The sequence below is a fragment of the Parasteatoda tepidariorum genome, chromosome 5 (assembly GCF_043381705.1).
Source record: "Parasteatoda tepidariorum isolate YZ-2023 chromosome 5, CAS_Ptep_4.0, whole genome shotgun sequence".
Taxonomy (NCBI): Eukaryota; Metazoa; Arthropoda; class Arachnida; order Araneae; family Theridiidae; genus Parasteatoda; species Parasteatoda tepidariorum.
Window position 1 is genome coordinate 55,371,462 of NC_092208.1, and position 27,173 is coordinate 55,398,634.

Sequence of the window (27,173 nt, forward strand, 5' to 3'; positions counted from 1 at the left end):
CCAATTAATACTAACATTCATAACAGTTTTCAGTAATATAGCCTTTAATGATGGGATTTAGCAAATACGTGAGTACCTTCTAAACTCAGCCTCCCGGTTCATAAAATTAGTTTTTTACGCATATCAGGTACCTACTCTTAAATTAATTGAAACCTTATCAATATCTGTAATTAGCATGGGACGTAACCAAGTTAAGCGTATAAAAACACAATTTACATGTAATGCTTGCATTTCTCCTTCAAGTTTCCTTTTAGCCATAGAAAGAGAGGCATTGTTAGCTGTAAGTTCATTCAACTGATCTCTACATTCACCTAATTCAGATTCTGCTGCTCTTCTTGCTCTGTCAGACTGTAAAAAAGTAAATTTTGTTCAATAAATTTTGTTCAATTTTATTGAAATGCTCATCTTGGTTATGAAAAATCCAAAAATCTCACCTGCTCCATTAACTGTCGACTCTCCTCCAATTCCCCATGAAGAGCATTGCAATGCCTTTCAGACATGGCATATTGTTCTCTAAGTTCATCTCTTGCTCTTGTTTCTTCCTCTAAAGCAGCTTGAGTTTCTTTTAGTTGCAACTGATACTTTTTAAGATTCTTTTGTGCCTCAGCATTAGCTTTATTGGCATGATCTAAAGCGATTTCAAGTTCATTAATATCACTCTCTAACTTTTTCTTTAGACGTAATGCTTCTGCTTTACCACGAGCTTCAGCTTCTAAACTAGCTTGCATTGAGTCAATAGCCCTCTGGTGATTTTTTCTAAAAGGCAAATTCAAACTATAAGCATACATTTAAAAGAAAAAAATATTCTGCAGGAAAACGGTTTTGTTAAGCAAGTCTTTAATCAGAGAAGCTTCAAGACATTAGATTAATCAATTATTTGAACAAAAATTATTGATTCATCTAATGTCTTGAGGCAGCTTTTCAAAAATTCAAACGAAAAATTTTGGTTAAAATTTAGATAAATGATCATGCTTTCCCTTAAGATAGTGTTTCCCAAAGTGTGGTACACATACCCCCAGGGGTACGGGAACAGTTCAGCAGGGTACGCGTTTTTATGCGAAATATCTTGCAAAAAACGAAAATTTAACAAATTTTATTTAAAAACAAAGCTAGTCATGAAAATTTACGATTACGTATTTTTCTATTGGCTATTTTTTGCACAGTTAGCAGTTAATAATTAGTGGTGTCAACAGCCAGTTGTGATTTTTAACTTTTGTGCAATTGTTTTACAGTAAAAAAAACATAAATTTTTTTATTCCTTCCTTCCTCAATGGCACGACAGCCCCGGGTGGGCCCTGGCCTTCTCAATCAACTGCCTCCGCCTGGCAGTTGTCTTCCAGTTTGAGACTTTTAAGACTGAAAAGTCTTTTTCCACGCAGTCGGCCCATCTCAGCTTTGGTCGACCTCTGGGCCTTTATCCGATGGGCTGAGCCAAAAAGATTATGTTTGTCGAACGCTCTCTGTTCATTCTAATTATGTGACCAGCCCATTTAATTCTTTGGATTTTTACATACTTGACAACATCAGGCACTCTAAAAGCCCGATAGAGTTCTGAGTTTGAACGTCTGTACCAAGTACCATCAACTTGTTTGCCCCCAAAAATGGATCTTAGGATCCGACGTTTGAAGATTCCCAAGGAATTCTCATCTTTCTGTGTTGTTGTCCAAGTTTCTGAGGCATATGTTAGGATAGGTCTGATTAAGCATTTATAAATTAACAGTTTAGTATATCTTTTTAGTAGGTTTGATTTCAAATATTTTTTTAATCCATAAAAACATTTACTTGCACTATTGATTCTTCTTTGTATTTCGGGTGCGATATTGCCATTAGCGTTGACTTCAGAACCAAGATAAAAAAAACTGTTTACTTTTTCAAACTTGTATTCACCAATTTGCAAGTGAGTTGTAGAATCAGTTATTTTGGTGCATTGCATATACTTGGTTTTCTCCTGGTTAATAGTGAGATTTTTTTATTAGTAGTACACAATGTTACGAAAAATTTAGAAAAGGTACACAAAAGTCATAAATTTGGGAAACACTGCCTTAAGATATACTTCCCTTAAAAAATACTACTTAAATATAAATAACGAAAAAATTAAAAATCTCAAGGATTTTTTCAAATTGACTATTAATTGCATTTAAAGCAAATTCCAGTCAGGTAATTTTGAATTTTGCTTCCCCCAAAAAAATAGTTATCAAAAAAAAATCTAACATTCACTACGGCCCCGACTGCAAAAAAAGTAATGGTCTCAAGAATTTTACAAAGTATATAACAGAAATTAAATGAAAAAAATGGTATTTATATGTTAAAAAGTTATACCTAGTGTTTTCAAATTCCTCTTCTTTTTCTTGCAATCGTCTATCGATTTCTTGTCTTATTTGAGATAACTCTAACTGAGCACGAAGAACTTTGTTTTCTTCTTGTTCTAGTGCTGCTTCAGCTTCTTCTAGTGCAGCTTGCAGTTCTTCTTTTTCCATTTCGAGCCTCTTACGAAGCTTTTCTAATTCATGTACACTCCTACCACCTTCTCCAAGCTGATCCATTAAGTCCTTGATTTCATCTGTAAGCAATGCACACATAAATATATTTGCTTTTGAAAATATCATTTAGTTTCAGGTGAATTAAAACAGACAAGACTAATTGACTCAATAAAGGAAAATCTGAATAGCAGGAGTGAAAAAAATAACTATTTGATCAATTAAAAAAAATATTAGTAAATTAATGTTCAATTTAATTTAAGAGAAATCAATCATGAACTATATTTTATTTAACTAAACTTATTTTAAAATAAAATAGATAGGACTTAAAAATAAACAGAGTTTTGAGCAGGTTTTTTTCTTCTAATTACAAAATTATACAAGGAAGATTTTCATCTTTTAATATGAATATGCATAAATGTATAGTAACGTTTTATCTTTAAACAGGACAGTAATATAAGAAAAACTTGAACAGCTGAAGTGGAAAAAATAACTAACTATTTAGATAAATATTTATTTTTTAAAAAAAGAAATAGTAAATTAATGTACAACTTAAATTAACAAAAAGATTTTCATCTTTTAATTTAAATATGCATAAATGTATAATAACATTTTATAAAATATATTCCTTTCTTTAAACAGGGCAGTAATATAAGAAAAACTTTAACAGCTGGAGTGAAAAAATAACTGACAATTTTGATTTTTTTTAAAAATAATAAAGTAATGTACAATTTAATTTAACAGAAATCAATTATCATCGATTTTTAAACTTACTTGAAAACTTATTTTAAAATGAAATAATTACTAGGTATTTAATTTTAACTTCCCCACATAGAGAAATATTTTCTATCTAAAACAGATAAATATTTTTACTATATAGATAAATATTTTTAAAAAAATAAATGTACAAATTAATTTAACAGAAAACAATTATCTATATTTTTCTTCATGTAAACTTATTTAACAATGAAATAATTACTAAGTATCTTATTTTTATTTTCAACATAATAAAAAGATAAGTAAAAAGTAGTTATGAAACTAAATAGAAAGATTTATTACCTTGTAAGTTCTTATTTTCTCTCCTTACAGATTCATATTGCTCTTGACTTTCTTCATACTGAGTTCGCAGTTTAAATACCTCAGTGGAATAGTTTCTACATTCTCTTTGTGAGGCATCTAACTCTGCTGCCAAATCATCAACTCTCTGCTTCCATTCAGCCACCACTTTATCAAATGATTTTTGTTTCTTCTCTAATGCATTGGCGAGGGAATTGGCCTAAAAATCAAATATAGTTGTTACATCAAAATAAAATGACTTAAGTTCTTTAAAGCAATACCATTATAATTGGAAACACTGATTTAGTTTCACCTTCTCGACTTCAATAGACATGTCTTCAAGTTCGCCTTGAAGTCTTGTTTTGGTCTTTTCTAAGCTGCTACATTTGGCATTTAGTTGTTCAATAGATTCATCTGCTTCTTGAAGTTTAGCTTGAAGTTTTCGTCTACAGAAGAAATTATTAATTATTTATCAGGAAAAAGACTACAAAAATAAAAAATAGTTATAGCAACGAAATTTGATTTCTTACTTTGCATCTTCCAGTTCTTCTAATCGGGCTAATCCTTCACTTTCATATTTAGTTCTCCACAATTGTACTTCGGCATTGACTTTGCTCAATTGTCGTTGGAGGTCAGCCTTAGCTTCTTGTTCTTCTTCTAATTGTTCCCGAATAGTGTCCATATCATGTTCTAAATTGCGGAATCTGCTCATAATAGCTGCTCTCTCCTGAAAATTGTTAATTGAAAATTAATTAAATTTGCATTATATGTTTATATTATTATTATATATAATATTACTAGAAGTTTAAATTCTAAATATTATTACAAAAAAAATGGAAGGTTTCCCAAANAGCTGCTCTCTCCTAAAAATTGTTAATTGAAAATTAATTCAATTTGCATTATATGTTTATATTATTATTATATATAATATTACTAGAAGTTTAAACTCTAAATATTATTGCAAAAAAAAGGAAGGTTTGCATTCTTAAGAGTAATCATTTGTGATCTTCATTACATATTGTAACTTAAACTAATAAATAGTAATCCTTTTTTATGTTTAAAACAATAAAATTTATAAAAACTTATTTTTTTTTAAAAAATTTTAAAATCTATAACTATGATTTTTTTTTTTTTGCACTTTAATGCAAACATTTCATTAATTAGATTGTTATTTTATAAAAATTTGCCAATGTTTTAAATTTAAATATTTGACTCTTTACTAATTAGTTATTACAATTAAAACTTCAGAAAAACATTTACTAGGATCAAATATTTCTTAAACATCGATTCACTATCATAAAACCATCATCTATAACAGGGGTTTCCAACTTACATGAGGTCGAGGGCCGCAATTAAAAACACCAGTCAAATGGCAGTCCGCAACTTTATCAAAATTTTATATAGAACTCTTTAATGTTTGAAAAAACATTAAATATTACGGTCAGATTTTTAACAAGTTGTACAAAACAAAAGTATTAAATTACAAATAATAATAAATATTTTCTTGGATGCAAAACCTAAGAAATGAATTCTTTTGCACCGTTGGTATGTTAATTTTTAGAGAAACAAAGAAATTAGGTTTTTTATTGAAAAAAAAAGTATTTTAAATCCATACAGATTTTTTACGAAAATTGTCCGCAAAAAAATGACAACTAATATATTTTAGTTCGCGGGCCACAAAAAAAAGCTTAGCGGGCCGGATGTGGCCCGCGGGCCGCCAGTTGGTAACCACTGATCTATAATAAATTTCTTTTACTAAATTCATTATTTCATGATATTTCAATTTTAAAAACTTATTTTAAAAAGTAAATAAATAAATAAAACTTACTCGACTCTCTTCATCTGCTGTGCGTTTAGCTTCATCTAACTGAGTAGCGAGAGAATTCTTTAATTTTGTTAGCTGGGAGACTTGATTTTCTGCCTCTTCTAGCTGCCTTAAAAGATCTCCATTTTCAACAGAAAGTTTCTTTTTTGTTGCATCAAAGTCAGCAAGAGAACGATTGACTTCATCTAATTTCCCTTGCAAATCCATGAGTTGCATTTCCATTTGTTTAGAATTTTTCTCAGCGTTTGCCTGTAAATGCAAAATAGTTTTTTAAACTAAAAGGAGTTTGCACTTAACCTAGAATCATATAGAAATAAAAAGAAGTTCAAAATTTAAGCTTCTTAGGAATAATGAATTATTAATATACATACACACACACACACACACATATATATATATATATATATATATTGTATTTCATTATTAAGCGAATTTTGATTGATAAACTATATGCTCAGGTATGTTATATATTACAGTCGTATGCTCTAAATTTTTCAAAACTCTGTTGTTTTTTCTTTGATGATTATGTAACATTGTGGTTTACTAATTAGATAGCACATCGTTATCTGAAGCAGTCTTACGCTTGTTGAAAAATTGGTATTTCTTGACAAAAATAAAATGAAGATTTTATACATATTCATAAAAAGAACAGACCAAATGATAATTTTTCTTCCCTTTTTCATTTTTCAGGTCAGCTTTTACTTTTAAAATATTTTAACTCATTTGCATTGCTTTAACATCAGTTTCATTTTAAGCTAATGAATGAAAAGTTTTTTTTTACTTAAACATTCACTGCAAACTTTGTGATTTCAATCTCCTTTTTTATTTAGATATTCTAATTAATTTTACTGTCATAATTAAGCCTAATTTTTAGTATTTTAATTGCATGATGTTGAACTAGAAGTGCAATTGAGAACCCTTTGTCAGTGAATATACTCACAGCGATGTTAAACTATAGTTTTGAACTATTTCATGGTATATTTTTTTTTAATATAATATGATTTCAGAAGTAGTTGTGTAAGTGTTATTTAATAAGTTTTACTGATACAGTAGGGAACCGATTATCCGGAACGGTCGGGACCATCGCTATTCCGGATAACCGATTTTTGCGGTTTTCTGAATCGCTACAAAAAGCCGTTTTTTTGTAGTTAAACCCAACTAAAAAAAAAATTATGTTNAAACATCTTTCAAAATAGAAAGAAAATCCTAAAAACTTATGAGGAAAAAAAAAATTTTTTTTGAAAATGGCGGGAAAATTTATCGAATTTCGTTCCGGTTTTTTGGTTTTCCGGATAACGGGTTCTGTACTGTATTTTAATTGCATAATGTTGAACTAGAAGTGCAATTGAGAACCCTTTATCAGTGAATATACTCATAGCGATGTTAAACTATAGTTTTGAACTATTTCATGGTATATTTCTTTTTTTATTTAATATGATTTCAGAAGTAGTTGTGTATGTGTTATTTAATAAGTTTTACTGATATTATGCTTTCATATTGATACCTGTAGTTTATTCTTAAGTGTTAATGATTCCATTCATTAGCAACTTTGAAGAAGTATTTTAGAAAATCATGCAGAGTATTGACGCTTTAATGCATTAAGAATGAATCTATTCAGGCATTTATACATTCATTCAATTTAGCACAATAGAGCCTATTTCTGATACACGCTTGATAATTCAAAACTTAGGAGAAAAAAAATTTGGAAATGCAAAATACCTTTTCTTTATTCACGTGATCAACACTTGATCGTAAGTCATCTAATTCACCTTTCATTTGTGACTTTTCTTTTTCTAATCTGTGAGAAAATAACATAAAATAAGAAGAATATTAAAACCAAAACATAAAACAAAGTATTACAATACAGAGAAAAAAATTTTTTTTCATAGCAATTAAATTTAGGACAAAAAATTAATGCTTAGACACATTTTGAATCAATTTAATAATGCAAATTAATATTAAAAAAAAAAAACAATCTGTTAATTGACTACATATTTTATATGAATAGTTGTTTGATTCTGCCGCATACAGTAATAAAATGTTTTCCCAAATTTAAAAATGTTATTATTATTCGTTTTTAGATCAAAAAGCGATACATAAAGAACATAAAATACATTTTTAAAAAAATGATTTTGTGTAAAGTTCATTATTTTAGCATAAAAAAGTTTTAAATATCATCTTTTACGATTCCTAAAAACATTATATTAGAATCTTTATCAAAAAATAGATTTATTATTTAAAAATAAAAACTATGAAACTAGTTACCTTGCTTTGTGTTTATTAGTTTGATCTAGTTGTTCACTGATTTCAGCAATAACATCATTGTGCTTTTTACGTAAATTGGAAAGAACTTGTTCATGTTGCAGGTTTGATTCCTCCAGATCTCGTCTTAGTTTTGTCATTTCTGCCTCTCGTCGTTTGTTTAATTCCACCTTGAAAATAGAGATATAATACAATTGAGCTCACGAACTTATGAAAGTAAATAAGATTTTTTAAATCAATGACTGTCTTGTTACCTGGGCAGAAGTTGCACCACCAGCTTCTTCTAGTCTCTCACCGAGTTCTTCAATTTCTCTGGCAAGATCAGCTCTCTGTTTTTCAGCCTTTAAATTAAAAAAACATATACCGTATTAAATAAATAAAAAATTCAATATTTTCGATTGGTCATCTCTAAATGTTGCAAAACAATTATTGCATTATATGCATCTTAAAACTAATTCATGTTTCTTAATTTACATTAACAATCACTTAGGGAAAATTAAATATAAACACTTCTTAGTTTTTAATAGTTTAAAATTTTAGACCTAACTTTTAAAATTAACTATCATCACAGTTCGAAAACACTTGTAATTTATGAGGTCTTTCATATAAAATATCTAATAACTATATATTATTTGAAATAACTTTAATTTTAGCTTTAATTACATCCTATATTTACTAGGGGTGTTAACATATTCTACTGTTTTTTAACTTTAAAAAAATTCAGTGTATAATTTATTTAAATTTATTAAAAGAAATTAAAATGCTTTTAAAAGTGGTAATCTTCAAAAAACAAGTTTATTTTATGCGTTTGTTTATTAATTATATTTTTCTTTATCTTCATAATTTTATTTTAAAAAAATTAGATTTGCAAGTTTTGTGGTGAAATTTTTTCTTAACTCATTTATAAAGCAGTAAAATTATTAAAGAAATATTGAAGGTAATCTTACAAACTTATTCCAAAATTCCTTCAAATATAAATTTTACATGACAATTGATTATAACAATAAATAATCTAATTATTACTTACTTTAGCTCTAGCTTGCCTTTCTGCCTCAAGTTCTTCTTCTAATTCCTCTATTCTGGCCTATGTATAAAATAATTGCACATTATATTAATGTTTTTATTCAACAAAGTAGGCAACAGAATTCTTTTAGACTTAAAATGGGTAAATTTAAAATGTTTAAATTTATCTCAATTTAATTGAGATTAATATAAAACTTAATACAAAAATATCAATATATCATTTATATAATAAAGAAAATTAATTTTAAACCATACACAAATTTACAAAAGAAAATTGATAAACTTATTATGAAGATTCAATGATTCAATATGCATAATATAAAGAAATTTAATTTTAAGCCATACAAATTTACAAAGGAAAATTGATAAAAATATAATGCCAAAGCAAAACTTGGATAAAATGTGCAAATAGTAAATAACATTACATACTCTTAGTTAATTGATCAAATAGCGTTGTCAATAAGTAAAAATAAGGGGGGGAAAAGAAAAATAGATTACTGAGATACTTTAAAAAAGAAAGATATAGAATTATTACAATAATTTCGAGTAATATGCAAAATACTTTTATTTTCTGCCATTTAAATGTAGAAAAGTTATGTATATATAGAGAGAGGAATGGTAATTGACCATTATCCTTGAAGAAACCATCAACTTCCTTATTCAATAGCGCCTGAGAGTCATGAAAGGAAAATTCCCGGCTTATATTTTTCATTTACGTTTTATTACTTAAAAACTATCTACATTCATTTTTTGTCCTGCAATAGTGCATGTAGGCAGCTCCCAGCAATTGATGTCGCTTACATTAACTGTTATACTTTTTTTACTAAATTGTTAGTTATTAAATAATTAGTTATTGTCTTTTTACTGCATTTGCCCCACAAATCCATACATAGATATATATATATTTGTTAAAAACAAATGTATATATCACCTGAAGTTCTTTAATTTGTTTCTGTAATTTGGCGACTAAGCTCTGTTCATCTTCAAGTTTAGCAGCTAAACTAGCCATTTCTTTTTCTTTCCTGAAAATAGTTTTTTTTTTACATTTAAGCCATTGATAAATATTAACATGACATACAACAGGATCCAAAATTTTTTAATAATATTTAAATAAAAACCTTTGACTGGATTGTTCAACCTCCTTCTTAGCCTTTTCAAGATCAATAAGAGCCTCTTGAGTCAACTTTAAGTCGCCTTCTGTCTTTCGTTTCATTTTTTCCATTTCACCACGGCTCTTCTTTTCTCGTTCAAGGCTATCTTCAAGCTAATAGATAAACATGTAAACTGATTAAAAATATGTCAAAAACATAACTTATTTTAAATATTTAATTTGAAAGAAAAATATGCAAAATTGGCTTAAATACATATATTTTTTTGTAATATGTATATCATATCAAATTATCTCTAAATATTTATTTATTGATATAAATAGAGAGAAAATTTGAGATAGTAGTTACTGTGTAGCATGATAATTTAATATAATTCTATAAGATATAAATCTGCTTTTTCATTAAAGAAATGTAAAAGCTGAAATGAGCATTTAAAGCTGTATTTGCTAATCACTAAATCTACTTGACTAATTACTAAATTGATAATTATTAAATTGAACTTGATATAGGATAAATAATCGTTCATTTTTAAAATAGCGAATGGAAAAAAATCACAGATTTATTGCTTTTCTTATTTCCTCTATAAAGATAGTAATAAAAGAGGAAAGAGTCAAAGATTATGTTTGAGAGTTTACGTTATTTTTAAAAACTATTTACATAGGGATGCAATGAATAACAAATGCATTTGTACAAAACCTTAAAGGTGTAACTTACAAATTAACAAAATACCATTAATTAGTAATCATTTTACCTCATCTAAAGTTTGTTCCAGCTTAATCTTGACTTTATTCAGATGATTGACTTTATCTTCTGTACACTGCAAATCCTCAGATGTTTTCTAACAATTAATAAGATATAAATTAAATTCATTATAAGGATTGCTACAAAAATTTAAAAATTTAAATTTAAAAAGATTTTATCTAAATATACCTGATTAACTTCTTGTAAGTGTTTCTTTTCTTTGGTTAATTTGTTGATTAAATCATCTTGGTGACTGATTTCTTCATTCAAATTTCTAATTTGGTGATCGCGAGAAGATTTGTCTTGTTCAGCCTTAATGAGAAAAATTGATCAGTTAGAAACTGTTAAAATAAAGAGCAAGAGAACCATAATAGAAACATAAATATTCATCATTACTGAACAAAAATGTAAAAATAATAATACCTTTTGCATAGCTAGTTCTAAGTCTTCAACTTCCTTTTTAAACGTCTGGAGATCTGTTTCAAGTTTTTTCTTTATTTGAGCCATCTGCACATGAGCATCTTCTTCGTGAGTTAACCGTTCTTGTACATCCTTAAGTACAGAAACAACAATTTTATTATTTTTAAGAAAATGGAAACACAAATTCACTGTCAGTTCTTGATATACAGGAAGATCAAAAAAATAACTTTTATTATTATAAATAGCTAGCTTATTACTTTTATTATCATTAAGATTTAGTATTAGAGGTTATACATGTTTTGAAGAAAAAATATGAATTCCAAATGCAACCATAATTGAAATGATTATTGGTATTGATCGTGACAATAATCTATGCGTTAATGAACTTAAAAATAAATGAATAATTTGTTTTATTCATTACAAATATTCCTGGTTAAATAATAGTAAGAAAACAAGACACCATGATTATTACTTTTGATCAAAGCAATGACCTTTTGTAAATAATATATATTCCTGAATAAAAAGTTTTGGTAGGAAAATCTTAGGATTAAAATGGATTGATTTAGAAATTTTACACATAATTATAGTTACCATCTGTTACTTGTAGTAGCATTCTAATGTACTCTAATTAATGTACTTTAGCTAGCATTCTAAAGAATATGTTGCATTCTATGGAATATAATTTTTAGTCTAGTATGAATTGTAAAAAAAAATTACATAACTTTTCGTCGGCAAAGTATGAAAAAAACGTCCTGATGAGGTTATTATGTAAATGATGCGCATTTCTCAAAAATAAAAATGTCATTCTGAAAAAATAATGAGAGTGAAATTTAGAAAAATTTATTCAAAATGTGAAAAGAAAAATTAAAGTTGTACAAAACATAATTTATGCCTTTTTTATTAAGGGGGGAAAAAAATTCGTTAAAAAATTCACATTTAAATCACAATTATGTTCAGTTTAGAAACAAATATTGCACAAAATATCCATTTCAACACCTTTACTAGCATGGCCACGGAAGATTTTATACTTTGCCTGTTTCTCATTTGGCATTCTACAGAATGCTTAGGAAATGTGCGAAATATCAATCAATTCATACATTGCCGGCTAGTTTTAGGCATTATATACAATGCCTAGGCACTCTATAGAATGCCGGATTTCAAACTTTGCCAGTAACATATATAATACCTGGGTATTCATGTCATTTGGCATTCTATGCCTGGCAATATGTGAATGTGGTAAAAAATTTCATCATCTTTAATATAAGTGTCTTTAGCTTTCATTGTAAGTTTTTGACATTTTATAAAACACCTAGATATTCCATAGAATGCAAAAATTTAATATTTTGCTGATTAAATAGGCATAAAGTGAAAGAATCCCTACCGTCAGCTGACAAGCCAAGTCTGCTTTTTGGGCCAAAGCTCTGTTGAGTCTTTCCTCTAAATCACCTGCGCTAGATCTTTCAGCTTCCAATTGGAGGAACAAGTCATTTTTCTCCTGCAATAATTTTACATTGTTTGTCTCCAGCTCTTTACGAACCTTTTCTTCTTTAACTAAAGCATCATGCTCTGATTTTAATTTCTCTTCAAGTGCTCTCAACTCATCTTCCACTCTAGCAATGCTAAGAAGAGGCTTAACCTACAAAGGAAAAACAGAATTGATGAATAACCGCGTATAAATAAAATATGAAAAATCAATGTAATATTTTCAGTGCTATTATTTAAAGCTATTAGAAAACCTACTTTGGAGTATAGTTTCCACCACAACCAATTTCTAAGCTGCAAGAATTTTCGTAAGTTTCGTTGAATAACAAGAAGAGCAATCCTGAAATAAATATAATATTGTTATATATTGGAAAGGAGATGTTCATTGGCAAAAAAAATTAAATAATTAAAAAGTTTTACAAATTAGTAAAATTGCTAAATAATAGAAAGTTTAAAGATAAAAACTTCATAATTATGTAGGGAAAAAAATAATTTCACTTAATACCAAATTATATAAACAATACTTTATTTATTTTGGGGGGAAAAAAACATTAGAAATTTATAATTTTAATCCCATGTACAAAACATTTCATCCAAGTGTATTGACTAAAATTTATATTAAAATAATAATTCGTCTATCGGTGGAACTTAAAATTATTTTAAAAACCAATAAAAGAAAAGTGTAATGAGACAGAAATGTATTGTTTCCAGCATTCTATTTTAAGAATTTAAATATATTTTGAATTCGATTAATTTCCAAAATTAGAGACAAAATTTAACAACAAATAGCATTGCAGAGATAACAGTAAAAACGATTAAACAATGTTTTCTGCTTCATTTCAAGCCATCCTTACTGAGATACTTTCACGGAAATATTTGTTATTTGTCCTCCAACTATTGTGGTTATTTTGAAAACATTGTTTTATAGTTTTTTTTCTTCTTTTTTTTAGTTACCATTATACCTATTGGTAAAATGTGTAACTAATTTTGAAACTTTATGAGAATAAATTGCAAAGTTCACTAGACAGAATACAGCAATTGGGTACATTTCCATATTCTTCCTTTCTTTTTAATTGGTTTTCTGAATGTCAATCCCTTTAGGGATATCAAGTAATATATACTAAGTAGTGAGATACTATAAACTTTGCATTACTATTTTTGACCCAAACAATCATATTTAAGACACTTTAGTTCATAAATTTTACCCATTAAATACTACTGAGTCTAAAACTTTTTTTACAGGTATATTAATAATCTATACATCTTCTGAGGATAAAGCCAAAAAAATAAAGACAACTTAATCTGCAAATAAGCGTTTACAATAAAAATTACCTTTGTTCTTGAAGCTTTTTAAACTCTTTCTTGCATTCATACCATCTAATCCAAGCCTGTAGCCATGTAATGATTTTCCCTAGTCGTTCATCTCTCATTTCTTCAAGTCTACCTAAGACACCGGCTCTAAAGAATACCTAGATTTTGTGGAAATGAGTTTATTTCAGAATAAAAACAAATAAAAGCTGATTTCATATGGTGTCATTAAATTTTTTGTTAGAAATGTAACCACAGTAGAAATAGTGAGCACAATAGAAATGCTCTAATCTTAAATATGCATTATAATTAAAAAATTCTGATCTTAACAAATATCAAAGCAACTGAATTCAACAATTAAATAAATCATGAAACTTTATGAATATACATAAATATTTCTTTGTAAAACTAATTTTTATAAAATTATGCTATGTTAAACAGAATATTTTTTAAAAATTCAAAATATTAAGTAAATATTTAAATAAATTAGATAACTTTATAGATTTACTTAAATAAATCTACCAATTGAAATAAACTACTTAGTAAATTTTAATTTAAATAATATATTCAAATAAACTATTAGAAATAAATTCATATATATAAAGGAGNATCTCTAAAATGCACATTTTATGATTATATATATATATATATATATATAATCATAAAATGTGCATTTTAGAGATATTTAAATCACAAGACTACTTAATAAATAAATCACAAATTCAGAATTAATGAATCATAGCTGGTTTCTCATTAAATATTAAACATAAGTTGATTCAACTGAACAAAAGCAATTTCTGGAAAATGAAAAAAAAATAAATTTTTTTTAAAAGAATAATTTAGCTTAAAACAAATAATTGTTTAAACTTCAAAAACAGTATTAAATTATTAGAGGAAATATTTAATTTAAATATCAATTAGAGTGATTTGTAGTGATTACAAAGCTATGGTTAGTTTGAATACCGTTAATATTTCAATAAAATGTTTTCTTTCGTTTCTTCTTTTTTTAATATTTAACAATGAAGAAAATTTTATTATTTACTTATACACAAGTAAGCCACATAACTTACTAATAATATTATGCCATATTATTTTAAACAAAAAGAAAGCTATGAAATTTTAAGTAGCAATTGCAACTGTGATTAATGATGTGCTGTGTTCAATTGCAAAGTGGACAGACTATGGTTGAATTGTACATCGAAAACAACCCATCATTAAGAAATAAATATACTTAAAGCCATACTTGCAATTTAATTTTTATAAAAAACTAAGCTGTTCGTCTGGTTTTCAGAAATCATGCCATGCAAACATTTGTATCTTATCTGTGATAAAAATGTACAAATCATTTAATTTTTTAAAAGATAAATAATTCATTGCAGTTACAGTGCTGTTTAAAGCTATAAAGGTAAATTTTTATGTAAATTAAAGAATTTAAGAAAGAAAGTAAAGTAATACCAAGTTGGAGGAATAGGTTATGAGCCAAAGCTGATCATTATCTGTGTAAATACACATACCTTAGTCAGTCCAAAACGATACTCAGTCGAATCCAATTTTATTGCTTCACAAAGTTTTTCCGTTGCAGCCTTGGCATCAATAAAACCTTTAGGTAAGGAATTCGGGGCCAAAATGGTGTATCTAAAGATATTTTACGATAAATAGAAGAATTGCCTACTTTAAGCAGATATTACACTGCAGATATTCCAGGGAGAATATTTAATGTCCAATCAGAACTAAATACTTACAAAATAAACATTCTTCTTAAACAAAGCTATATAATTTAAGGTGATGAGTAAACTATTGGGGAAAAAATGTTGGCTAAATTAAATTTAATTGGTTAATGAAAATATGTTTAAAATTTACTGATGAATTTCATTTTAATACAAATAAATGTTTATTTAAAAAACATCGAGGTAAAACGCTGCATACCAGGTTTTTTTCTTCTCTTGTGAATGTATTATTTCAATTATATAATTTATGAAGATTTAGCACCCACAAATCTGCGCAAATATTGTGCACAGAAAATTAATGCATGGCGAAGTGTAATGTTATAAAATTTAACTTTAATCAAAATTTTTAAAAATTCTTTAAGTTTTCCTTTATTTTTCCTAAATACTTATATTTCTTACAATAATGGAAATAAATATAAATTCATTGAATAATTTTCAAGCTTCTTCTACAAAAACTTTTTAAGATAGTTAAAAATTGCTTTTAAAATTCCCAAAAAATTAATTTTGTAATTAATTGACCATGAGCTTAAATTAGTAATTATCATAAAGTAAGATTGTGCCGTCTTAAGTACACTTCATGATAAAATACACTACAAACTACATGATAGGCTAAACATACATGCCTTTGTATGACCATATCTATATTCAATAGTATCCAGAACAACGAAATCTAAAATCGTTTCAGTAGCTTTCTTAGCATCCACAAAACCTGTTGAGTCTTTGGGAATGTCATTGGGACAAAGAATAGCATATCTAGGGATGGGATGGTGACATGCAGAGAAATAGAGAAGAAAAATAGAATAACCAAATTAATAAGGAAGAGAAAAGCAGAAAAGTTAAAGAGGAAATTCAAAGAAAAAATTTTTTTTTAAATAATTTATTTCTTGGGAAAGATTTTTTTTTTTTTGTCTTTTTTATAATGCTAGTAACAGGAGTCAAATGAAATTTAATGTCAACAACAAGTTACAAAGTTTCAGATAAAACAAATTAATTAGAAGAAAGGTATAAGACACAATAATCCGAGAAAAAAATAATTAAAGGCAATTTATGTTTAGATAATGTCTTTTAATTTTTTTGAATAATCTATACCAAATTAACTTTATATTGATTACTTGTCGATAAGACAAAATAAAATGACTCTCACAGTAAAAGTAAGAAAGTTTTTATAAATTATTGTATTTATAAACTATTGCAGTTATCCTTATAACTTTTTCAGTTAAATATAAGTACTTAAAACTGCAAAATTAAAATTACGATTATTATTTTAACAAGCAAGAAATACTAAATTTAGTTACAAAACTGTGAGGCTTAAATATCATCACTTCACTTTTATTAAATATTTTTCATAATTCTACACAGCTGAAGTATTAAAAAATCATTGTTTATGCTTTAAACACGCAAATAGCTACATTTTAATTTGAATATTAATAACAGATAAAAAGATAATAAGTTCATTTTCAGGGTGGTGAGCAGATATTTGCACAAAACTGTAAATTAAAATTTTAATAGACTTTAAAGAGTATCAAAAAGGGCATAAGAGGAAGAATAAAAAATAAGGAAATATTTTTAAGGAAAATTGCAGGAAAAGAAAATAGAAAATGTAAAAGATGGGAATAGGGTTGGTGACACATTGGTGATACTGAAGGAAAGAGGACTCACAGGGACAGGCACAGGGTAAAGTTATATTGAGGACATGTTAGGTAAAGGTTACACATATGAGCAATTATAAAGCTAAATGCAATTTAAAAATACTTTAGATCATGCAAATTGTAATAAGGCATAATATTTTATTAGCAAATAAATATGTTTTTTAATTATGTATTCCAAATAATTTAATTAAACTACAAAATAACTAACACAATTTTTTTATCAGAAAGCATTAAATGTTTATAAGTTTTTGTTTAATTTCATTATTTTATGTTAATGATTAACACAGCTTGATTTTAAATTAACAACTAATTAAAATAAGTAAAAAAAAATATGTTTTTATAATATTTAGCATAAAAATAGTTTAAGTTAGAAAGATAACTTATTCGAAATTAATCAGAAAATATGTAAAATAAAACAGGTTAATAAGTATAAAAATAGAAAGCATTAATTGCAGAATCTGCTTAGTTGCCAATGTCCTCATTGCAGATTCCTATACGTGCCTTGGTATGCCCCAATCTATAGTCATTTGCTTCTAGTTGAATAGCTGTAAGAATGCATTCTGTGACTTTTTTAGCATCAACAAAACCTTGTGGGAATGAATTTGGAGCCAATATAGTATATCTGTAGATGTTTGAAAGAAAATCAAAATTTATCAGAAAAGTAACCTAACAAAATCTTTGTTAAATAAAAAAAATTATTATAATGAAAAAAAGTTGAATTAAAAATATAATTCATAATATTCATAAATGAAAATCTTTCTCTCTTTCTTAGAAAATTTTCAAAGTACTTCAAATACTTCAAAAAATATTTATATTTTTAATTTGGCAACAATAATTAATATATGCATCTCAAATAATTAAAAATAAATTTTTATCATTTGATCCCAGCAGGAATGAATCTTTTAACAACTCTTAAAGAGCATATATGCAAAAAAAATTTATTTGTTCAGTAATTTAATGTCAAAAATGTTATTAATTAAAATAAACGCATCCTAATCTCAAAGCAAAATATTTTGTTACAATTATTATTCTTTGAAGTATTGATATATCTATATTTATATTTAAAAAACAGATCCACTTAAGGTGAAAAGTTTCAAAACAATTTGAGAAGATCATTCAAAAACTCAAAATATGAAGTGTATTTAATGAAAACAAAACTTCAAAAGTAAGTTATGGGCAAAAAAAACTAATTGACAAAAATTGTTTCAGTATAATTGTATTAATGGTGCACCAAATAAAAATTTATAAATAAATTTGCATACATATAAAAATAATCTGCATATTCAATTCTTGGAAATTTAATTTTTTTTTTTTAAATTTAAATAACATGAAAAAACAGATGTGATAAAAGATTATAAACATTGAAAACTGAATATTCTTAACCAAAATTTATTTAATTGAAACAACTAGTTTTGTTTAAAAAATTAAAATTAATGTGATTTGAAATTATTACTTATTCAATGATTACTTAAATAATCAAAATACCTGCATTCACATTATTGTTTTGAAGCATTTCAAATAAACAGTACATTTCAAAACATGGTTAATGCATAGCAATTAACCCATATTTAATTTGTTAAACTCCACTTTAAAATAATTTTTTTAATAAAAAAAAATAGAGGGTGATACATAAATTAGACACTTTTATGACAGTTCAATAAAAATTGAGTTTGATTAAATACACACACATATATATATAAATAAATGATTTTTATTCAGATAAAAAATGAGTGAATATCATGTTAATAGTAATATTAGGTTTTTAATCATACAACGAAAATTATTACTCATAATTAATTTTTGCTTCTTTTGTAAAATTGACTGACAAACTATACAAAAAAAAGAACATAAAGAAAACCTTTAATACCTGTGCTTGAAGTCTGGATAAACCATTCTGTTTGGAAATCCTTTACGGCAAATACGAATACCTTCTAATACACCATTGCAAGTCAATTGATGCATTACTAAATGTGAATCGATAACACCTGCAAAAATATTGACAATTATTACCATTCTATAAAAAACAAATTGGCCGCAAATAAAAAAAAAAATATTCATTTTGTATGTAAATTTAGTTAGACATAAAATCTAAATCTGCCTATAACTGTAAAAATTTAATTCTTCTAAAAATGGAACTGAAAAATAATTCTTATAAAAGAAAAGATTACTTGTTATTAATTTTGTAGTTACTGAAAAAAGAAAATTAAAAGAAAGCCACTTGTAAGATATCTGCCGACCTTCTTACCCTATAATATGAATAATTATACTTCAGAGAAACTCTTCTTTTTGTTATTATCAATCTGAGATCTGAAATGCTAAATTCAATCAAACTTACTAAGAAAAAAGTTTGATAAAAAATCTTATTTAAAAACTAAGAAATAGATCGTTTTAAAATAGAATGAAGGATAAAAATTTAGAATGAAATCTAAGCAAAGAGTAATTTTTTTTAAATCAAATACAACATAAATTGTTTTAATAGTTATAACACATATATGAGATAAATATTCCAAATGAACATGGAGTAAAGAATATATTCTAGAACTGAAACTCAGATCATAAGACATTTTCATGCTAAATATTATATAAACTAATTCCATAATTATTACACAAATGTAAAATAAATATTCTGTACATATAATAATGAAATATCATTTGTTCTATCAAAGGTCTGAAATTATGTTTGAGTAAAGATTGGGATGGTGTTAATTTTAAAATTTTAATACCTCAGAATTTAACTCTTACCTGGGGCTTTGTTTTCATTGGGAATAATACATCGAACAAAATGTGGGGCAGTACTATGTAATGTTGTCATCAACTTGTTCAACTGTTCCTATTAATTAAGTAAAAGCATAGCACAGCACAAGTTAAGACAGTATTTAACAACCAATGCAGTTCATTTAGAGCAATTATTTTAAAATGCATAGCAATAATATGTTTAATAATAAAAAGTTTTAAAATAAATTAGCATTTAAAGTAAATAATAATTCCAGAAAAAAGCAAAAGTTATTAATTATTAATTATTTAATCATAAATTTAAAAAAAAAACAGAACATAAAGCACACAAAATAAAAAGAAAAGAAATATAATCACATCAAAATTTCTGAACACAAAATAAAAAAATGTTACAGCTGCAATACAAGAAAAGAAAAGAAAAAAACAACTGGTAAAGTTAAAATAACATGCAAGATTTCTTCATTCATTTAAACATGCTATAAGCTAGTTTTGAAACCTAAATACATAGGCACGCACTTGCAAGCACAATTAACAAAAATATTTAAAGGACAAGTAATGTGTTAGTTTGAAGAATTGAACAACACATAATCATTTTCTCTACTGTGACTTACCATTCAAGAATTGACTAAAGGCGTTTGGGATAGTGACATGTTTACATAGTACTAATTAAATTTAAAAAATGTTGGAAGCATTATTTGCCCTAAGGGTAACTAGGGAAATTTTTAATATAGGAATTAAACCTAATATAGGTATGAAAATAAAAATAAGTAATTTCAAACAAAATCAAATAGTTAAGTTAATAATTAATAACTAGTTTAGTATAGTTCTTTGATTGTAAATAAGATTTTTCATGGATTAAAGTATGTTTCAAAATTACAATTGCAAGTTCAACTTAAGAATAGTCATCAAATTAGCGCCAAATTTTTTTTTTGTATAAACTGGAAATATCACCCTATTTGTTTAAATAGAAAAAAAAAGAAAACTTTACAGAAATATTTAACTACCTGGAGATTTTGTTTCATTAGGAATGATACAACGGACGAAATGAGGTTGAGTAGATCTTAATGTGGCCATCAATTTGTTCAATTGTTCCTATGAATAAAATATATCACAATATATGACATCTACAACACAACATGCACTAATTTAAGTAAACATAATACTATTTATAAAGGCTGGAAAATTTATAACAAGGAATCTAAAGACAAGACAATGTACAGAGTCTTCTAAAACTAAAAAACACCAGGTTTTCTTTTTTTTCTTTTCATTAAAGAGTGAATTTTTCAAAGAGATACTAAAATAACAACAAACCAAGCAAAACTAGAAATAAAATTATCGAAAAATATTATTTCTTTTTTCCTTATTAGCATTCAGATTTCAAAATAAAGTTTCTAGTTTTTAGTTGTCACTAAACAATTTATACGAGAACACAAAAACTTTTCAAATAAAAACAGAGGACTACAATACAAACATAGAAAGGGTTAATTTTATGCTGCATATGAATAAAGCTAAAACAAGGTGAAGGAAACACAAATTATGTCACATATGTGATCGTTCTGGTACTATAATGAAGTACCTTCATCAGAGCCAAACATATCCATTTATTTGTGACTTTATTTGCATTTATTTCATGTAAATTTAGCTTTTTTCGCTGAGTAAAAGTTTTTCTAAGACAAAAATTTTGTAAAAAAACTTTTTTGTGCAATTAATATGACACAAGCAAAACCAAAGGGGAAAAAAACATTGTGTGATTGCTTAAAAGCACAAGAGGAAAAAAGCTATCTGTTTTTTCTCTCTTAGAGTAAAATTTTTTTACAAATATTAAAACTTTAATTAAAATTTTACACAATGAAAATTAATGAAATAAATACTTTAGAAATATCAGATCAAACAATAAAAAAGAACACAACAACTGTACTATTGTTATAATAAAATATAAGTTGTTAACTTCTACAAAATTTTCAAAACTAAAAAAAAAGTTTTCAAAATTCTGTTTTAAATAAAATTGAAAAAAAATTTTTTATAATAGAAATGGAAAAACAATGTATATTTTTTGAAAGAAATATATTTCAACCAAAAAAAATTTCGATCTAAACATTAATATTTTACAACATGTTTTTAAAAATTTTATGTCACTTATTTTGGACACAAAAGTGAATTTATTTACCAGTTTTAGTTCTAATTAAAATGTGGTTAATATTCATAACTACTAAAGGTGAAATCAAAATTATAAGAGAATATCGTAAATATTTCCATAATTATTTTTATTCTGCATCACTCCAAGTGTTGGAACTCCTGGGCAAAATTGTTCTGAAATTCCCCTGCTACACGCTTCTTTTTTTTATTGAATAATATTTAAAATACCAGTATTTTTATTTAAAAAAATCTGCTGCTCGGACTAATAGCAACACTAATTTAAGACACTAACAACATTAGACAGACAACAGACTTAACACTAACAACATTAAATACAGTAAATTCATTAGTTCAAAACATTAAAGTAATGATTTTATTAAGCTATTTTATGTATTTTAAAAATTTTAAGCAATTTGAAACCCTTTAAAAAAATTATAAACAAAAACAGATTCTGATTTAAAATTACTGTAAAATATTTTAAACCAAATATGCATACTTCATGCCCAGAAGCCAAAATCTAAATATCTTACTTTGTACAAATTGGACACAGTCTGGAAACCGGAGCCCTTCTTACGACCACCACCTAAATGATAAAATTTAAAGGTAAGTTTAAACTGTACAAAGCAATGAAAAGTGAACAGAACATTTGATTTGATTGACTGAACCTTTTTTAGGATCATCAGCTCCCAAGCCAGAGTGATCTTCAAAAATATCATTGAGCAATTTGTTAGATGCATGTTTAAATTGCTCAACTACGGTATCATTAAGAGGATCCTTATTCTTCTCCAACCATCCACAAAGATTGTATGGTACCTTTAAAATCAATGTTTTGTGTTTACTTTTATGGTATTAGAATCATTAACACAAAGTAATATTACACTGGAATCCATTTAATTTGAACATAGATATTTATAAATGTTAGATAAGTTGAAGCTAACATCAAACAGAGTTTTTCATTAATCACATTTCATAATTAGTTTGAATTTTTTCTTAATTTTTGGTGCAGAAATACAGTAAGTATCTATTTTTGAACTGAAACCTCCTAAAATGTAGGAATCTCAAAGCAAGTTTTTTTTAAAAATTAAGTCCATAAAAAAAACTGTAATCAGTAAAGTTGTTAAAAAGACTAATGTTGGTAAAGGTATTAAGCTATAGAAAGTTTATTTTCCACAGATTTGAAATTCTTATCTTTATGCATTGATGATACCTCTTTAGTGAAGCATTTAAAAACAGTTTCAAATAAGATGTATATTTTCTCCTACCTTAATGACCAGGAAAAGGCTGCTTCTTATTTTTATACTCATACAAAGATTGCGAATATTCTTTTTTATTTACACTTTTTCCTTTAGGAATTTGCACACTAAACAATAACAAATTCAGTAAGCACAAGATAAATTCTAAAATCTGCACTTCGAAAATAACAAAACATAATATTAGAAAGTACAGAGGATATTGTGTATCTTTATATGAACTTATCTTAGAAGAATAACATTCTTATTTATTTGAATTTTGAATCGAACACTATTATAGATTCTTTTAAGTTAAAATTAAAAAGAATCGACAACACTACTTGCAATAATACAACATTTCTAAATAAGAAATTAAATTAAATACAATATCAAGTTACTTTTATAAAGCNGGATATTGTGTATCTTTATATGAACTTATCTTAGAAGAATAACATTCTTATTTATTTGAATTTTGAATCGAATACTATTATAGATTCTTTTAAGTTAAAATTAAAAAGAATCGACAACACTACTTGCAACAATACAACATTTCTAAATAAGAAATTAAATAAAATACAATATCAAGTTACTTTTATAAAGCATAACTCTCTCTCTCTCTCTGTAACTCGCAAGAAATATATTAACAATGTGATTAAGTAAATCATCCAAATAAATTTTATAAAAATAAATTTGAACAATAAAATTAAATATTATTAATCATAATATTATTATATATTTATTCTACAAAGTTGAAGAAAAATTATTAGAATGATATTATTCCATTTATACTATTTTGTAAAGTTATAAAATAGTAATATTCTATAACTTTTTTAAATTTTATTAAAACCAACTTAAATGAAATAGAAGTTACCATAACAACTTAACAAAAATTTAAAAAAATTTTACTACGAATTATTGGAGCCTAAATACTGAGTTAAAATGCATTACAAAGTCTTTTAAATGTAATTTTAAATGTAAATTATTTAAAATTTGTATATAAATGAGTAGTATACTAAATAGAATTAATTTAAAATTACATTTCTAAAAAAAAATACAAAAGAATTTAGCATGAAAATAAATAAAATCACAAAAACATACTGTTCCAGCATAGTGAACAATAGCAAAGTGAGCTTCTTGTTGTCCAGGCTTAGGAGGTTTCGGTTTAACAAAATTTGGAGATTTACCAAGATGATTAGTTTTCAGTTTCTCTTCAAAAGTCTTGTCACTTGCCTTAGGAAACATGGATTCTTCCTCTAAGATTGATAGAACACCCATAGGCTATAAATAATATAGAGATTTGTGTTAAATGTAATGTAGTTGGAATATCTCCTAAAAATTTTGCATATGAAATTTTTTTAAATTTTACCAGGTAGTCCTAAAAATTTTTTTAAGGATCCTGCAAAATTTCAAAAGAAGTAAAAACATTTAAAAATAATTCAAATATTCAGATATATAATGGCAAAATATAAATTTATTTTAGTTAGTAATTGTTTTCTAAAACATGTTATCAAAAAATTACTGATAAGTTTAAAATTATAAATTGCTTCATTTCCAGATTTAGAAGTAGATTAAGGATAACGACTATATCGTAGCCAGACTCCTTAATTTTAATTTTCAATACATTTTAAAAAGATAATATATTTGTAATTTAAGCATCTTTCAAAATAATTATTAATAAAAATTCATATTTATATACTTATGGAAATTCATATTAATTTGTAAAAATTCCTGAAAAAGTATTTACAAAAAATCAAAATAATTTTTTAAAATGAACTTTTACAAATACAAAGCCTTCAGGGTCTGATTATCAGCTGAAGCACAATATGCCAATAATAATTTTTAAAAGGTTACTAAATAACCAATTGTAAGTAATTACAGTATTTAACTATATAAATAATTCAAAAATACAATCTATTTTAAATGAAATCTGAAAATATGTGAAACAGTTTGAACATTTCTAATAAGCTAAGTACTTTTTACAATACTAATTTGTATTTTCAAATGAAATGGGCTATAATATATAGGCAGGGGTCTGTTTAGAAGAAATTGGGGTCCGTTAACGGATCCTTCACAAAATATCTTTTCATAAAAAGGGACCCTTCACAAAATATTTCAACTTAAAAACGGATCCTTCACAAAAAAATTTATCTTTTAACCAGACCCTTCACAAATTTGTTTATCTTCATTATTGTTTTGTTAATCGAATAAACACTTCCCGGGAGGATGGAGAAAGACAGATGTAAACGAACTAAGTTGTCTTCGGCAGACGCTTCTTCCTTTATTCGTCCGAAATAAATATTCTGCGTTCAGCAGTATAGGCTAAATACCAAACATTTGTATGTTGCATCTCTAATTTAGTAACAGCAATTGCTGTTTATTTTCGAAAATTTGATTTTTTTTATTATAATTTTACAGTGTTGACCATAATCTTGTATCTATTTACAATTTAAAAACTCCTTGAAAAAGCTTTTTGGAATAACAGGGCCATATTTGCAGAAATTCACAAAAGTAGGACCCTGGTCGAAAGAATGTGATTTAACGTTTATTTTATATTCACAAATTATGAGTAATTTTTTCACAATTCTACAAAAAACAGGACCTTTCACAAAATGTCTGGACAGACCCCTGATATGGTATTAATGTCTCTAATTTAATCATAGTCAGACCCTGGTGGCTTCTTACATTAATTCCGAGTGGCAATTTATTAAACTGATACTAAGGAGAAACATGCTATTCTAGAATAGCTGTAAAGAAACTTATATGTTTCATATTTTGGTTAATAAGAAAATAAATGTCACAGAGGACAGGGTATTATTTAAGGCTTGACAACAGAAGTAACTAGAGACAGAAAAATGATAGAGTTAAAATAGACATTTCAAAAGATTTTTCACACGTAGTATCACCAAATCTCATAGTTTGTTTAACTAATTATTTAAAAAAGAAAGATATATTACATGCAGATTTCATAAGCAAGGTTGTGATTTTTCAGAGAAAGGGGTAATTAAAAGCAAAGCAAGCAGCATGCTCATTACCTTCTCTATGAGCTCAATACAAGCTTGCAAATCAAGACCAAAGTCAATAAAAGTCCATTCAATGCCTTCTTTCTTGTATTCTTCTTGCTCTAACACAAACATATGATGATTGAAGAACTGTTGCAATTTTTCATTTGTAAAGTTGATACAAAGCTGCTCAAAACTGTTAAACTGCAAGTGTATACTGCATTAAGCAAGAAAATAATAACAAAAGCAAAAAGCAGTAATTAAAAAAATGTACCTTAAAATACAAAATAATTTTGTTGCTGGCCACATAAATGACCCCAAAAAATGACTGGCTTTAAAAAAACACAAAACATTGACAGCAGCGTTATAAAAAATTGTCTCTTTAAAATTTCATAATTAAGTGCAGCAACAAGGATGCTTTTCCTATAGATAAAGCGTAAATAATTAGTATTAAAATACTGTTAACGTGAATAGGCATCAGCATAACGAAGTCAATATTCACTTGAGGCTCTTTTACACAATCCCTACCTTTTCAATTAGATCAATACAAGCTTGTAGATCCAAGCCAAAATCTATAAAAGTCCATTCAATGCCTTCACGCTTATATTCTTCTTGTTCCAAAACAAACATGTGATGATTGAAAAATTGTTGCAACTTTTCATTTGTAAAGTTGATGCACAATTGCTCAAAGCTATTGAACTAAGTAAACATAAAATGATTAAAATATCATAAAAATTATTTCAGATCCGGTCCAAATGGATTCATTATATAATTGTGTAAATTTTATCATATAATAAAACTTCAGCTTAATAAAATAAAATATATTTAATGTCAAAAGACATTACTTAACGATAATATTTAATGATTTATAGATTATATTTATTTTCAACATAAATTATTCAAAATTTAATATGCTTCTTAATCAAAATATATTTAAGATGTTTGAATGCAGGAGCTACGTTATGCAAAGTTCAATTTAAAAAGAAAAACATTTAAA

At 26.2% G+C, this 27,173-nt stretch overlaps 1 protein-coding gene across 30 annotated transcripts in view; it reads right to left on the minus strand.

Moving 5' to 3' along the window:
• LOC107457063 (myosin heavy chain, muscle) overlaps window positions 1-27,173 on the minus strand; it is a 59,072-nt gene that overhangs the window by 5,399 nt on the left and 26,500 nt on the right. For 12 of the 30 annotated variants that reach the window (XM_043044372.2, XM_071180838.1, XM_043044378.2 and 9 more), the window contains exons 13-38: window positions 26,705-26,875; window positions 24,276-24,455; window positions 22,614-22,761; window positions 22,479-22,531; window positions 20,817-20,904; window positions 18,947-19,064; window positions 17,581-17,701; window positions 13,728-13,864; window positions 12,654-12,735; window positions 12,295-12,549; window positions 10,917-11,045; window positions 10,683-10,805; window positions 10,504-10,590; window positions 9,762-9,907; window positions 9,575-9,665; window positions 8,648-8,704; window positions 7,875-7,961; window positions 7,624-7,790; window positions 7,078-7,156; window positions 5,362-5,607; window positions 4,064-4,260; window positions 3,847-3,979; window positions 3,537-3,753; window positions 2,320-2,560; window positions 435-756; window positions 217-348 (exon numbers count right to left, since the gene is read on the minus strand). In XM_043044372.2, coding sequence (XP_042900306.1) covers window positions 217-348; window positions 435-756; window positions 2,320-2,560; window positions 3,537-3,753; window positions 3,847-3,979; window positions 4,064-4,260; window positions 5,362-5,607; window positions 7,078-7,156; window positions 7,624-7,790; window positions 7,875-7,961; window positions 8,648-8,704; window positions 9,575-9,665; window positions 9,762-9,907; window positions 10,504-10,590; window positions 10,683-10,805; window positions 10,917-11,045; window positions 12,295-12,549; window positions 12,654-12,735; window positions 13,728-13,864; window positions 17,581-17,701; window positions 18,947-19,064; window positions 20,817-20,904; window positions 22,479-22,531; window positions 22,614-22,761; window positions 24,276-24,455; window positions 26,705-26,875 — 3,807 coding nt within the window. Of the gene's footprint in view, window positions 1-216; window positions 349-434; window positions 757-2,319; window positions 2,561-3,536; window positions 3,754-3,846; window positions 3,980-4,063; window positions 4,261-5,361; window positions 5,608-7,077; window positions 7,157-7,623; window positions 7,791-7,874; window positions 7,962-8,647; window positions 8,705-9,574; window positions 9,666-9,761; window positions 9,908-10,503; window positions 10,591-10,682; window positions 10,806-10,916; window positions 11,046-12,294; window positions 12,550-12,653; window positions 12,736-13,727; window positions 13,865-15,217; window positions 15,339-17,580; window positions 17,702-18,946; window positions 19,065-20,816; window positions 20,905-22,478; window positions 22,532-22,613; window positions 22,762-24,275; window positions 24,456-26,209; window positions 26,381-26,704; window positions 26,876-27,173 lie in introns of all 30 variants that reach the window. The other 18 variants (XM_043044374.2, XM_071180836.1, XM_043044375.2 and 15 more) reach the window with 3 other exon arrangements.